This window comes from Somniosus microcephalus, chromosome 16 (assembly GCF_052327205.1).
Source record: "Somniosus microcephalus isolate GS21.2 chromosome 16, FLI_Smic_1.0, whole genome shotgun sequence".
Lineage (NCBI taxonomy): Eukaryota > Metazoa > Chordata > Chondrichthyes > Squaliformes > Somniosidae > Somniosus > Somniosus microcephalus.
In genome coordinates this window covers 34,048,024-34,064,004 of record NC_141002.1, presented here as the reverse complement: position 1 = coordinate 34,064,004, position 15,981 = coordinate 34,048,024, and the positions used below count along the sequence as shown (strand labels likewise).

Here is a 15,981-nt window from a genome sequence, read left to right as displayed (position 1 = left end):
CCCCATCACTGGTGCAGACCCCCTGCCCGCCCCCATCACCAGTGCAGACCCCTCGAATCGCTGTGTTCGGACAGTTTCTACACCTGCAATTTTAAACGTCCTCCCACTTTTCCCACCTCCCCCAGGCACCGACAGATCAGATTAACTTACACTAATTGCCCCTAGCAGAGTCCAGTGCTGAATTTGAAATATATTTTTTTTTAATTAGGTCTTGAAAAATTCATCTTATTTCTGAAGAGTTTAAAAAAGGACAAAACTATCAAATTGCTCGTTGAACTCAGAAAGAAGATCAGCAGAGTCATAGAAATAACACGGAAACAGGCCATTCGGCCCAACCAGCCCGTCAGTGTTTACTCTCCACCCGAGCCACTAGTTCTATAACACAGTAAGTTTCCAAAATCCTCAATATAATCTTGTGGAACCATCCTGTACAATTTTCTATGAGAGAAAGGTGCATACCCAGGTTATAGGAGGAGCTTTGAGACTGAGCAGCGAACATGGCTCAGGATCGATCAGTCCTAGCTTGTGAAATCCTTTCACTGTATTTGCATATCCCTGAAAGAGGACACAGGACAATTTCTATTAGTGGTCATATGTTTCATTATGGACAGCACCGCAAATTACAAAAATCATCGACAGATTAAACATCATCCAGGATCAGTCTGGGTTAAGGTGCTTGACATTGTTTCCTGTGGAACAGTTGATTGGCTGTTGGTGAATATTTAATGAATCAACGTGGCTGCTAAGAAGATGAAAATATTTAAATCTTTCTTATATTTAAATCTTTCTTTTACAAAGCATGAAAGCCAATTCCCTAAATCCTCTGTAATCTTACAGGAGGCCCCACTCATCCAGGAGGTGCTGGATTATTGCACATATGGACGCGGATCAGAAAACAGATGCTGATATTGAAAATACGACAAGAAATAATCTGCAGGAAAATAGGCCTATTACAAGTCATGCAGTATCCAACAGCCCTCTAATCACAACAGTGTCTGGGGAAAAGAATAAATGCAAAGAACAAAAGGTGAAGCTGCATAATAATTTCTTAGTGAAACACAAAGACAATAACCAGATTTCTAAATTAACTCTCAGCATTAGTAAATCCGACAGATGCTTTAGTTCTGTAACAAAAGACTAGCAGTAAAATATGACTGAGCGGTTCATCAATAATGAAGGGTCCAGGACAATAACAACAACTTGTATTTATATAGCGCCTTTAATGTAGTCCCAAGGCACTTCACAGAAGCGTTATCAAACATAATTTGACACTGAGCCACATAAGGAGATATTAGGACAGGTGACCAAAAGCTTGGTTAAAGAGGGAGGTTTTAAGGAGTGTCTTAAAGGAGGAAAGAGAGGTAGAGATGCGGAAAGGTTTAGGGAGGGAATTCCAGAGCTTAGGGCCTAGGCAGCTGAAGGCACGGCCACCAATGGTGTGAAAATAAGGAATACGCAAGGGGATTGCAGAGATCTGGAGCACACTAAAATTGCAGAGAGTTTTCATGAGGAGGAGAGAGAAAAAATAAATCAGCCAGTGTTCCTAGCCTTGGTTGGCATCCAAAGGTCATTGCTGGAAAGCACGTGTGTGTAGGTGTTGGATTAGATCTTACTGTGGGGAGCCTTGCCCCACCACCACCAGGAGAGAAGAAAATCAGAAAGATGAACTTGAAAAATATAAAAAAACTGATGTCGCTACATTCTCGATTGCAATCACCACTAATCAACATGGACAATGACAGCAGGGGCTTTCTGTGTTTTGACTACGTTGATGCACCAACTGGAAAGTGAGCACTCAGCGGTTCCCAGTCACCCACCACCAGAAAGAGGAGTGTGAGTTCAGAGAAGGAGGATAGCGAGACCACACCTGGAGTGGGTGAGTGTGATTCCTCCAGAGTAAGCTACACTACTAACCACCCTAATGATTCCCATAAAAGATATTTTCAATCTCAAACAGCGTCCTACATTTCTCAAAAAATAAATTGCAGGAAAATAAGTATTATAAGTCATGTGAGTAATTATGGTAGTAAGTTCCACATGGCTGGAAACAGGCAAATATTGTAAGTATATTTAAAAAGAGTGACAAAATTCAAGAAGGCAACTACAGACCTGTTAATAGATTAAAGTAGTAAAATCTATTAGCAGCATAGGAGCAGGAGTAGGCCATTCAGCCCCTCGAGCCTGTTCTGCAATTCAATGACGTATGAGGAGAGATTGTGTCGATTGGGCTTATACTCACTGGAGTCTAGAAGATTGAGAGGGGATCTCATCGAAACCTATAAAATTCTGTCAGGTCTGGACAGACTAGATGCAGGAAGGATGTTTCTGATGGCCGGGGAGTCCAGAACCAGGGGTCATAGTCTAAGGATAAGGGGTAAGCCATTTAGGACTGAAATGAGGAGGAATTTCTTCACCCAGAGAGTGGTGAACCTGTGGAATTCTCTGCCACAGAGGGCGGTGGATGCTAGTTCATTAAATATATTCAAGAAAGAGTTGGATATATTTCTTGAGGCTAAAGGAATCAAGGGATATGGGGAAAAGGCAGGGACAGGGTACTGAATTTGGATGATCAGCCATGATCACATTGAATGGCGGAGCAGGCTCGAAGGGCCGAATGGCCTACTCCTGCTCCTATCTTCTATGTTTCTATGTTTCTATGTAATGAGATCATGGCTGATCTGTATCCTAACTCAATTTACTCACCTTGGCTCCATATCCCTTAATACCCTTGGCTAGCAAAAAATCTATCAATCTTCGATTTAAAATTATTAATTGAGCTTACTGCTTTTTGTGGGAAAGAGTTCCACACTTCTACCACCCTTTGCATGAAGAAGCATTTCCTAACTTCTCTCGTGAGTGCCCTAGCTCTAATATTAAGGTTATGTCTCCCTGTCCTAGATTCCCCCACCAGCAGAAAAGGTTTCTCTCCATCTACCCTATCAATTACTTTCAAAATCTTAAAAACCTCTATCAAATCACCCCTTAACCTTCTATATTCCAGGGAATACAAGCCTAGTTTATGTAAGCTCTCCTCATAAGCTAACCTTTGGAGCCCTGGTAACATTCTGGTGAATCTGGGTTGCATTCCTTCCAAGGCCAATATATCCTTTCTAAGGTGAGGTGCCTTGAACTGTGCACAGTACTCCAGATGTGGTCTAACCAGGGATTTGTATATAATATAAAAACAGAAAATGCTGGAGAAACTCAGCAGGTCAGGTAGCATCTGTGAAAAGGGAGGTGAGGGGAAGATGTGTTTGGTGGTGGGGTCACGCTGGAGGTGGCGGAAATGGCAGAGGATGATACGTTGAATGTGGAGGCTGGTGGGGTGAAAGGTGGGGACAAGGGGAACCCTATCGTGGTTCCGAGAGGGAGGGGCAGGGGTGAGGGCAGAAGTGCGGGAGATAGAACGGACACGGTCAAGGGCCATGTCAACCACTGTAGAGGGGAATCCTTGGTTGAGGGATTGTACGTCCATAGTGAAAAGGAGGCGGTTGGGGCCAGGAAACTGGGAACTGTTAAAGTGGCGGAGGGCATCAGAAGAGTCGTGGATGTAGGCGGGAAGAGACTGGACAAGGGGAGAAAAAAGAGTTGAGATAGGTAGAGATAAGTTCTGTGGGGCAAGAACAGGCTGAAACGATGGGTCTACCAGGGCAGTCCTGTTTGTGGATCTTGGGAAGGAGGTAGAAGCGGGCTGTGCGGGGTTGGGGAACTATGAGGTTGGCGGCCGTGGGGGGGGGGAAGATCTCCAGAGGAGATGAGGTCAGTGACAGTCTTGGAAATGGTGGCTTGATGTTCGGGTCATGGTCTTTGTATAGCTGCAGCAACACAGCCTCCCCTTTATATTCTAGCCCTCTAGATATAAAGGCTAACATTCCATTAGCCTTTTTGATTATTTTTTGTCCCTGACCACTACATTTTAGTGATCTCTGTACATGGGCCCGTATGTCTCTTTGGACCTCCAATGTTCCAAGCTTTTCATCATATAAAAAATACTCGGATCTCTTCCTTTTTGGTTCAAAGTGGATGACTTCACACTTACCTGCATTGAAATCCATCTGCCACAGTTTTGCCCACTCACTTAATCTATCAATGTCTCTTTGTAATTTTATGCCATCATCTACACTACTTACTAGTCTACGAATGTTTGTGTCATCGGCAAACTTGGATATATGGTTCTCTATTGGGTTATCTAAGTCATTAATAAATATAGTGAAAATTTGAGTCCCAAACACAGATCCTTGTGGGACAGCACTAGTCATTTCCTTCCAATTCTAGTACATACCCATTATCCCTGCTCTCTGTCTTCTACCACCTAGCCAATTCCATGAGCTTTAATTTTAGCTAACAGTCGCTTATGTGGAACCTTAGCGAATGCCTTCTGGAAGCCCATATAAACTACATCCATAGACATTCCCCTGTCTACTACTTTAGTTACTTCCTAAAAAAAATCAGTTAGGTTCGTTAGACATGACCTACCCTTTAAAATCTATGTTGGATCTCTCTAATCAGCTCAAATTTCACTAAATGCTGAGCCACACAGTTCTTAATTATAGATTCCAACAATTCCCCACATCAGATGTTAGATTAGCAGATCCATAATTTCCTGGTTTCTCTCCCTCATCTTTCTTAAATAATGGAGTTACATTTACAATTACCCAATCTAAAGGGACAATCCCTGAATCGAGAGCACTTTGGAAGATTATGGCTAAAGCATCTGCAATTTCCTCACCTACTTCCTTTAAAACCCTGGGGTGGAAAACATCAGGTCCTGGGGATTTGTCAGTTTTCACTACCATTATTTTTTTCTAATACTGTTTTCTTGCTTACGTTAACTTTAGTGAGTTGCAGTCATTGATTCATTATTAGTTTCCCTGGAATGTCAAGTATATTATCCTCTTCCTCTACTGTGAAGACTGACACGAAGTAATTGTTCACAAGTCTATCATTTCCTTATTTACATTTGCAATATTGCCCGAGAGAGTTCCAGATTTCCACCACTCTTTTTGTGAAGAAGTGCTTTCTGACATCACCCCTGAACGACCCAGCAATAATTTTAAGGTTACGCCCTCTTGTTCTGGACTCTCCCACCAGAGGAAACAGTTTCTCTCCAGCTACCCTATCAACTCCTTTAATCATCTTAAACACCTCAATTAGATCACCTCTTCTGTACTTGAGGGAATGCAATGCAACCTGTCCTCAGAATTTAAACCTTTTAGCTGCAGTATCAATCTGGTGAATCTGCGCTGCACCCACTCCAAGGCCAATATATCCTTCCCGAGGTGCAGTGCCCAGAACAGAACGCAGTGCTCCAGATGGGAATCACAGAAAGTTAACATGCAGGTACAGCAAGCAATTAGGAAGGCAAATGGTATGTTAGCCTTTATTGCAAGGGGGCTGGAGTACAAGAGTAAGGAAGTCTTGCTGCAGTTATGTAAGGCTTTGGTGAGACATCACCTGGAGCACTGTGTACAGTTTTGGTCTCCTTACTGAAGGAAAGATATACTTGCCTTAGAGGGGGGGCAATGAAGGTTCACTAGATTGATTCTTGGGATGAGGGGATTGTCCTATGAGGAGAGATCGAGTAGAATGGGCCTATATTCTCCAGTGTTTAGAAGAATAAGAGGTGATCTCATTGAAATGTTTAAAATTCTTAGAAGGCTTGGCAGGGAAGATGCTGAGAGGCTTTTTCCCCTGGCTGGAGAGTCTAGAACTAGGGGTCATAGTCTCAGGATAAGAGATCGGCCATTTAGGACTGAGATGAGAAGAAACTTCTTCATTCAGAGGGTTGCGAATCTTTGGAATTCTCTACTCCAGAGGGCTGTGGAAGCTCAGATGATGAGTATATTCAAGACTGGGATCGATACATTTTTGGGCACTAAACGAATCAAGGGATATGGGGATAGGGCAGGAAAGTGGAGTTGATGTAGAAGTTCAGTCATGATCTTATTGAATGTCAGAGTAGGATCGATGGGCCGTATGGCCTACTCCTGCTCCTATTTCTTATGTTCTTAACCAGAGCTTTATACAACTGTCACATAACGTCCATCCGTTTGTATACAATGGTACAAACTGTTGCAGAGAATGCTGATGAGTAGGTAGGTGTTTGCACATCGTTTGGTAACCAAGCACCTGTTGATAGCACAATCATCTACAATTTAATTATTGTTTAGAACAAAGCCCCCTTATCATGACAAAAGCAAAATACTGCGGATGCTGGAAATCTGAAATAAAAACAGAAAATGCTGGAAATCCTCAGCAGGTCAGGCAGCATCTGTAGAGAGAGAAACAGAGTTAACGTTTCAGGTCAATGACCCTTCATCAGAACTGGAAATAGTTGGAGATGGAACAGGTTTTTAAGCAAGCGTAGGGGCAGGGAAAGGGGGGAGGGGAGGAAAGAACAAAAAGGAAGGTCTGTGATGGGATGGAAGGCAGGAGAGATTAAGAGACAAAAGGGATGATGGTGCAAGGCAAAAGGAGATGGTAGTGGGACAAGTTACGAAACAAAAGATGACTCTAGATGAGGTGTAAATGGCAATGGCAGAATGATTGACAGCTGCCATTTGAGAGAGAAAAAAGAAATGAAAAAATCATAGGGGCAGAGGTTATGGTGTGAAATTGTTGAACTCGATGTTGAGTCCAGAAGGCTGTAAAGTGCCTAATCAAAAGATGAGGTGCTGTTCCTCGAGCTTCATTGGAACAGTGTAAGAGGCTGAGGACGGAGAGGTCAGAGCGGGAGTGGAGTGGAGAATTAAAGTGACAGGCAACTGGAAGTTCGGGGTCACCCTTATGGACTGAATGGAGGTGTTCCGCAAAGCGGTCACCCAATCTGCGTTTGGTCTCCCCAATGTAGAGGAGACCGCATCGTGAGCAGCGAATACAGTATACTAAATTGCAAGAAGTACAAGTAAATCACTGTTTCACCTGGAAGGAGTGTTTGGGGCCCTGGACAGTGGGAAGGGAGGAGGTAAAAGGGCATGTGTTGCATCTTCTGCGCTTGCACGGGAAGGTGCCGTGGGAAGGGGAAGGGCTGTTGGGGGTGATTGAGGAGTGGACCAGGGTGTCGCGGAGGGAGCGGTCCCTTCGGAATGCTGAAAGGGGAGGTGAGGGGAAGATGTGTTTGGTGGTGGGATCACGCTGGAGTTGGCGGAAATGGCGGAGGATGATCCGTTGAATGTGGAGGCTGATGGGGTGAAAGGTGAGGACAAGGAGAACCCTATTGTGGTTCCGGGAGGGAGGGGAAGCGGTGAGAGCAGAAGTGCAGGAAATAGAACGGACACGGTCAAGGGCCATGTCAGCCACAGTAGCGGGGAATCCCCTTATTATGACTCTCATTATGACTAATGTCCTGGTCCCACAGACGGCTTCTCTCTGACCTTCACTTCATATGTTGTTAATGAAAGATGGCTTCCATTATAACTCTAGTTATTTCAGAACTGTTCAATAAAATACAGAAACATTTCTAGTTTGTCACAGAGGTAATGCCAGATTATTACTTTAAAGTAAACCAAGAAAATAGCATCAGAGGATGTAAATAGGATTGAGTGAACAGTACATTTAGTACAGCTATCATGAAAAAGTAATTATTGAAAGGATGATTATTATTTGTAATAGTCTACCAAGAAAGTTAATAGAGGCACATTCATTAGGGTTATTCAATATACAATTAAATGCTAATTGGGAAGTTAATAAGGAATGCATGGGCTTTTCCCATTCCTGATTTTTCTTCCATTCTTCAGCAAGTGCCTGATGAGTACTGCATCCGCAAGCTTTGTCTGACAAACGTATTAACTGAGGGAAGTACAGCTTTGTACATAAAGCAACTAATATCATGCACAACTCAGACCAATTTGGCAGTCAAAGCCTCTCATGTTCACCAGCTACCCATCAATGCTTTACTCCTTCACTAGGAAGAAACACAGCCTGAAGGCAGCAGGACAGGTAGATAAGGTGGTTAAAAAGGCATATGGGATACTTGACTTCATTAGCCGAGGCATAGAATAGAAGGGCAGGCAGGTTATGATGGAGCTGTACAAAACGCTAGTTAGGCCACAATTGGAATACTGTGTGCAGTTCTGGTCGCCACACTTTAGGAAGGATGTGATTGCATTGGAGAGGGTGCAGAGGAGATTCACCAGGATGTTACCTGGGCTGGAGCGCTTCAGCTATGAAGGGTGACTGGACAGGCTGGGGTTGTATTCCTTAGAGCAGAGAAGGCTGAGGGGGGACCTGATTGAGGTGTTCAAAATTATGAGGGGCATACATAGGGTAGATAGAAAGGAACTTTTCCCCTTAGTAGAGGGGTCAATAACCAGGGGGCATAGTTTCAAAGTAAGGGGCAGGAAGTTTAGAGGGGATTTGAGGAAAAACTTTTTCACCCAGAGGGTGGTTGGAATCTGGAACTCTCTGCCTGAAAAGGGTGGTAGAGGCAGGAACCCTCACAACATTCAAGAAGCATTTAGATGAGCACTTGAAACGTCATAGCATACAAGGCTTTGGACCAAGTGTTGGAAAATCAGATTAGAATAGACAGGGTTTGATGGCCGGCACGGACACGATGGGCCAAAGGGCCTCTTTCTGTGCTGTAAAACTATGACAGCCAAGCTTTCTAGTGCCTAAACCTTGTATGATAAGTCCCTGCTGTTCTACACATTCTCTTCTCTACCACATTTCTTTTTGATGAATTACAATTGACATTTCTAATTTTTCAGCTCGAATTGAGCAATTTGAAGTTTTCCATCCTTACCTTGTATCTCAGGGTGCCCCGCAACAAAGTGCGAGCTGATTGGATACCGTATGATGTGCCATATTTGAGGCTGTCTCTGTTTGGTACACCCTCTAGGTTGAATCCTGGGAAGAAGGCCATTGGACGAGCATGGTCGAGTACAGAGCCTCCAGCTGGGATGTCAATAACCTGCAGATTAAAAATATTCGTACACCACAATGCACAGGGAGGAACGGAGCTCACAAACATTAAAAGGGTGAACTTCCACAGGTAACTTCCACTGTAACTTTGGCAGAAGAGACATAAAGACCCCAGAAAAACAGTTCTTCCGCCAAGTTACAGTGGACCAGAGGGAAAAATCCTGCAGAAATTCACCCGCTAACTGTTTTTATCACATCCTGTATGTTGCCATTTGTTTGCAATAAAAGTACCTGGGCCAAGAATTCCTCGGGTCACTGTGCATAACAGCTTTAGAATTCACATGTGAAGTTTATAATTTTGCTAGAAATACCAAAGGGAATCTTGACAAGTACATTCACAAGGCTGCTACACATAGGGAGCATGCGAACCGTCACCTTATGTTCAACAGGAATGGTGGCATAGTGGTTATGTTACTGAACTAGTAATTCTACAGGCCAGGACTAATGATCCAGATGGCACAAGTTCAAATCCCACCATAGCAGCTGAGGAATTTAAATTCAATTACTTAATTCTGGAATTAAATCCATTAAACTACTGGGTTGTTGTAAAAACCCATCTGATGTCCTTTAGGAAAGGAAATCATCTGACCTTTATGTGACTCCAGACCCATTGCAATGTGGTTGAGTGCCACTCAGTTGTCAAGAAGGCTGCTCACCACCACCTTCTCAAGGGCAATTAGGGATGGGCAAAAAATGCTGGCTTCGCCAGCAACACCACACCCCGTGAATGAGTAATAGTCATGAGCCAGGCACTGAAGATTAAATTCCAGAACGCTACTACCTAACTCAGATGGACATCATCCTCAAACTTACCCGAACATATATGATTCATTATAGATGGCGCTAATGGTTCCGTTTCTACACAATCATCATTTTACTGAGAATGGCCACCAAAGCAACTGTCTCAATGAAAACATGGGGAGGATTTTCATTGGGCCGTGGAGGTGGGATTGGAGGCATGTGGGGGGTTAAAATCCCAAAATCGGGGGGCACGAACCCATCCCGACCCGCACTGGGACCCGCCTCCCTGAGGCAGGAAGGGGATTAGTGCCAATTAATTGCCAGTTAACAGGCAGTTTTTAGCCTAATCCCTATTTTCATTCCTGATGTGTGGGATTCCCGATGGCTCCAAACCACGGCAAGTTAGCGAGGCGGGCCGTCGGGCTTGGAGGGGTCAAGATGTCTGGTGTTCAGGTGAGTGATGGGTGTATGAGTGCAGCGGTAAGTGTGTTTGGTGTGTTTAAAGTGTTTAAAGAAGTTTTACTTACCTTTACAGCCTTCCTTCCTTCAGGTCTTGGGAGTCCCTCATCTCACCGGCACAGAAAGCAGAATGGCCGCGATCTGTCAAAAATTGCAGCATTCAGCTTTCTGTTCTGGAGAGATCTCTAAATCATCCTGAGAGGACGGAATTAACTTGGAGTACAGTTTGTCAGTGTTTGACAGCTTCAAACAGCTGTGAAACGCTGATATTTCATCTGTCAAAAGGTCTTGACAGATGAAATATCAATCTGTGACGTCACCTGTTGCCGGGTGGCCCTTAATTGGCCTGCTGAGCCCGCTGGGCGGGCTCAACAAGGTCAATCAAGTCAAAATCGCGTGGGTTGGCCACAACTCGATGGAAGCGGGACTACAACCCTGAAAGTTGTAGTCCCGCCTCCTCAATGAAAATCCAGCCCAAGGTATCCGAATATTTCAGAGCACGTGTTGCTGGCAGTAAGCAACTGGCAAAAGGCAGGCAAGAGACATAAAGATAAAAGTGCACTGGAGTTTAGTATTTGAATGCCGAGGATACAGGTGCTGTACATTCCCAAAGATGTGGTTAAGTAACTGAAATCTGGTTCTAGGGCCCAGTATGTTTTAATATGCATTTATTTTTAAATGCTAAATGAGCTCCCATGGTGATGCCCATCTGTACTCTACAGTCTGGAGCACAGTTGTGATGTTTAGTGGCTAAGATAGAACTGTATTTTATCTGCCCTGCCCTATGATGGCTATTTTTTTTTTAAATTCATTTTTATGGGATGTGGGCATCGCTGGCAATGCCAGCATTTATTGCCCATCCCTAGTTGCCCTCGAGAAGGTGGTGGTGAGCCGCCTTATTGAACCGCTGCAGTCCATGTGGTGAAGGTACTACCACAGTGCTGTTGGAGTTCCAGGATTTTGACCCAGCGACGATGAAGGATCGGCGATATACTTCTAAAGTCAGGATGGTGTGTGACTTGGAGGGGAACTTGGAGGTGGTGGTGTTCGCATGCACCTGCTGCCCTTGTCCTTCTAGGTGGAAGGGGTCGCGGGTTTCAGAGGTGCTGCTGAAGATGCCTTGGCAAGTTGCTACAGTGCATCTTGTAGATGGTACACACTGCAGCCACGGTACACCAGTGGTGGAGGGAGTGAATGTTTAAGGTGGTGGATGGGGTGCCAATCAAACGGGCTGCTTTGTCCTGGATGGTGTCGAGCTTCTTGAGTGTTGTTGCAGCTGCACTCATCCAGGCAAGTGGAGAGTATTCCATCACACTCCTTACTTGTGCCTTGTAGTAGGTGAAAGGCTTTGGGGAGTCAGGTGAGACACTCACCGCAGAATACCTGGCCTTTGACCTGCTCTTGTTGCCACAGTATTTATGTGGCTGGTCCAGTTAAGTTTCTGGTCAATGGTGACCCCCCAGGATGTTGATGGTGGAGGATTCGGCAATGGTAATGCCGTTGAATGTTAAGGGGAGGTGGTTAGACTCTCGCTTGTTGGAGATAGTCATTGCCTGGCACTTCTGTGGTGTGAATGTTACCTGCCACTTATCAGCCCAAGCCTGAATGTCGTCCAGGCCTTGTTGCATGCAGGCATGGACTGCTTCATTATCTGAGGAGATGTGAATGGCACTGAACACTGTGCAGTCAGCAGCGAACATCCCCATTTTTGACCTTATGTTGAAGGGAAGGTCATTGATGAAGCAGCTGAAGATGGTTGGGCCTAGGACACTGTCCTGAGGAACTCCTGCAGCAATGTCCTGGGGCTGTGATGATTGACCTTCAATCACCACAACCATCTTCCTCTTTTCTAGGTATGACTCCAGCCAGTGGAGCGTTTTCCCCCTGATTCCCATTGACTTCAGTTTTACTAGGGCTCCTTGATGCCACACTTGGTCAAATGCTGCCTTGATGTCAAGGGCAGTCACTCTCACCTCACCTCTGGAATTCAGCACCTTTGTCCATGTTTGGACCAAGGCTGTAATGAGGTCGGGAGCCGAGTTGTCTTGGCGGAACCCAAACTGGGCATCGGTGAGCAGGTTATTGGTGAGTAAGTGCCGCTTGATAGCACTGTCGATGACACCTTCCATCACTTTGCTGATGATTGAGAGTAGACTGATGGGCGGTAATTGGCCGGGTTGGATTTGTCCTGCTTTTTGTGGACAGGACACACCTGGGCAGTTTTCCACATTGTCGGATAGATGCCAGTGTTGTAACTATACTGGAACAGCTTGGCTAGAGGCGTGGCTAGTTCTGGAGCACAAGTCCTCAGCACGATAGCCGGGATGTTGTCGGGGCCCATAGCCTTTGCTGTATCCAGTGCGGTCAGCTGTTTCTTGATATCACGTGGCGTGAATTGAATTGGCTGAATACTGGTTTCTGTGATGGTGGGGACCTCAGGAGTAGGCCAATATGGATCATCCATTCGGCACTTCTGGCTGAAGATGGTTGCAAACGCAACAGCCTTGTCTTTTGCACTCACGTGCTGGGCTCCACCATCATTGAGGATGGGGATATTCATGGAGCCTCCTCCTCCCCCCATTAGTTGTTTGATGGTCCACTGCCATTCACGACTGGATGTGGCAGAACTGCAGAGCTTTGATCTGATCCGTTGATTGTGAGATTGCTCAAGTACTCCCTGTGGGGAAGTGGTCTAAATAGGCATATCCAGGTAATTGTAGCTGCTTGTCAACTCCAACGGCCAACTAGAATGGTAACATAATGGTTATGCTGCTGGACTAGTAATCCAGACTAATGATTTGGAGACCCAAGTTCAAATCCCACCATGGTAGCTGATCTGGAATTGTCCTTTAGGGAAGGAAATGCCGTCCTTACCTGGCAATGTGGTTGGCTCTTAACTGCCCTCTGAAATGAAACCGCTACGACAAAAATCATTGTGAGACTGCAGTGGCTCAAGAAGGTGGCTCACCTTCTCAAGGGCAATTAGGAGTGGGCAATAAATGCCAGCCTTGCCAGCGACGCCCACATCCCATGAATTAATTTTAAAACGAGAGTAATTGTAGCTGCTTGTAAACACCAGAGGTCAACTAGAGGATAATTATGGCTACTTGCATACTCCAGAGGGCAACTGTAGCTGCTTATAAGTTTTTGGCTCAAGGCGGGAAAAACCCTGCACAAAATGATTGTCTTTTTTTAAACAAAGATAGCCTGTAACCTTGAGCGTGACAGACCAGATCCCAGACTCTTATATGCATAACAACTGATGAGCTGCAGAAGGACAAATTCATTCCCTGTTAATGAGCTCTTTCTGACGCCAGTCATGATCATTTTTGCAGTAACTATTGAAAAGAGCTGTTTGATACCGTGTCATAATTGCCTTTGTTCACTGAAAGAAGACAGTAAGATAGGGCTCAATAAAAATAACTTAAAGCTTAACAACTTTTTACCTTTCCATCCTTTAAGAAGGTGGCTGGACGGACTGTGTTTAACAGAGCTCCAGAGGGACTCCAGCTGAACTTGTACCCTAGGGGGTTATCAGAACATTCAGGGGCAGGAAGACCGCCACAGAAGGAAATAAAAGACTCTATCTGAAGAAAGAAAAAGAAATTGAAGCAACATACATTATGCTCCAATAAGGCCAATGCATACTTTACAATGTAAAATGAGCTGTCACTCCCGGTATATATGACTCTTATTAATAAAACCTATCTAATTACACAACATAAACAATTGCTTCCACCACTTCATGTGTGCTTCAATCTGGAGCTTTCCCCTGATCCCAAACCCCACAATGCACATTGCATCAGTTTGGCAGCAAGGGACAGTGGATGCATAAGAGATTAGCGTGTAAAATTAAGGCACATGGGATTGGGGGCAAGGTACTGACTTGGATAGAGAACTGGTTGGCAGACAGGAAGCAAAGAGTTGGAATAAACGGCTCTTTTTCCGAGTGGCAGGCAGTGACTAGTGGGGTACCGCAGGGATCAGTGCTAGGACCCCAGCTATTCACAATATATATTAATGATCTAGACGAGGGAACGAGATGTAATCAAGTTTGCAGACGACACAAAGCTGGGTGGGCATGTGTGCTGTGAGGAGGATGCCGAGAAAGTCCAGTATGATTTGGACAGGTTGGGTGATTGGGCAGATGCATGGCAGATGCAGTATAATGTGGATAAATGTGAGGTTATCCACTTTGGTGGCAAAAACAGGAAGGCAGATTATTATCTGAACAGCAATAGATTGGGAGAAGGGGAACTGTAATGAGACCTGGGTGTCCTTGTGCACCAGTCACTGAAGGTAAGTATGCAGGTGCAGCAGGTGGTTAAGAAGGCAAATGGTATGTTGGCCTTTGTAGCGAGAGGGTTTGCGTACAGGAACAAGGATGTCTTGCTGCAGTTGTACAGGGCCTTGGTGAGACCATACCTTGAGTATTGTGTGCAGTTTTGGTTGCCCTATTTGAGGAAGGATGTTCTTGCCATGGAGGGAGTGCAGCGAAGATTCACCAGACTGATACCTGGGATGACAGGAATGACGTATGAGGAGAGATTGGGTCAATTGGGCTTATACTCGCTGGAGTTTAGAAGAATGAGAGGGGATCTCACTGAAACTTATAAAATTCTAACAGGACTAGACAGACTAGATGCAGGAAGGATGTTCCCGATGGCAGGGGAGTCCAGAACCAGGGGTCACAGCCAAAGGATAAGGGGTAAGCCATTTAGGACAGAGGTGAGGAGGAATTTCTTTACCCAGAGAGTGGTGAACCTGTGGAATTCTCTGCCACAGAAGGCAGTTGAGGCCAATTCATTAAATATATTCAAGAAGGAGTTAGATATATTTCTTAAGGCTAAAGGAATCAAGGGATATGGGGAGAAGGCAGGGACAGGGTACTGAGTTTGGATGATCAGCCATGATCTCATTGAATGGCGGAGCAGGCTCGAGGGGCCGAATGGCCTACTCCTGCTCCTATCTTCTATGTTTCTCTGTTGTCATTTAATTGTTATTTTATTCAAGTACCACTATATTCTAATATAAGCATTTTTCATTATTGTGGATATTCTGTGATATGTAAAAGGTGTATTTAAAAGTCTCAGCATATTTGCCCTTTCTCTTATAGCCCAGATGAATCAGATTTTAAAAATTGGTTTTCACTTGGATACTTGGGACAGCTTGAAGGAAATAGAATTTCAATTCTCGGACTTCAATGTTCTGAACGTAAAGAGGGAGATGAACCATTGTGGGGCTAAGTTGCTTAAAACAATGGCACTCACTGTTGATCCTTGCTCTTTTGCTTCGTCAATACGTTTCATCGCCAACATGTGGTCAATCCCTGGATCCAGGCCAACCTCATTTAAAATAGTAATCCCAGCATCCAGTGCACTAAACAAGAAAGATAGAGTAGACGGGCAATAGGAAACATGTCCAATGTCAAATCACTAACACTTCTTTCCTCCCACGCAGCTTTCATATATACCCCTTTAATTTGAGATACAGACAGGGCTCAACAAAAACAAGCACTGAACAACATCTGGCCATTTGTCCACGAGGCAAGGAGTTAACATAAGCATCTCACACAGTTATTTTTGTTAAACTACAGTGGCTGAATTTCCCCTCTCCCATTCGTTGTCAATGGGACAAAATATCAAAAGAGGTGAAGTTGCACAAGGTGTCATCAATTGTAATCATTGCTATCACAAGTACAAAATCTATTTGAGGTTGATACACCATTTAGAGTTTTGTATATATAATTATTCTGTCATATTGGTGATGATGGGGAATAATATTTATACAATAGAAGTGTTTCTCTGCATTCATATTTGTTATGTTTCTATAGAAACGCAGCAATATCTCACACAGTCC

The 15,981-nt window shown here is 44.5% G+C and overlaps 1 protein-coding gene across 2 annotated transcripts in view; it reads right to left on the bottom strand.

Annotated features, from left to right (window-relative positions):
* Positions 1-15,981, bottom strand: part of aass (aminoadipate-semialdehyde synthase) — a 147,802-nt gene that overhangs the window by 23,019 nt on the left and 108,802 nt on the right. For both annotated transcript variants that reach the window (XM_086008794.1, XM_086008793.1), the window contains exons 18-21: positions 15,393-15,501; positions 13,569-13,709; positions 8,744-8,911; positions 460-555 (exon numbers count right to left, since the gene is read on the bottom strand). In XM_086008794.1, the coding sequence (XP_085864920.1) occupies positions 460-555; positions 8,744-8,911; positions 13,569-13,709; positions 15,393-15,501 (514 nt within the window). The remainder of the gene's footprint in view (positions 1-459; positions 556-8,743; positions 8,912-13,568; positions 13,710-15,392; positions 15,502-15,981) is intronic.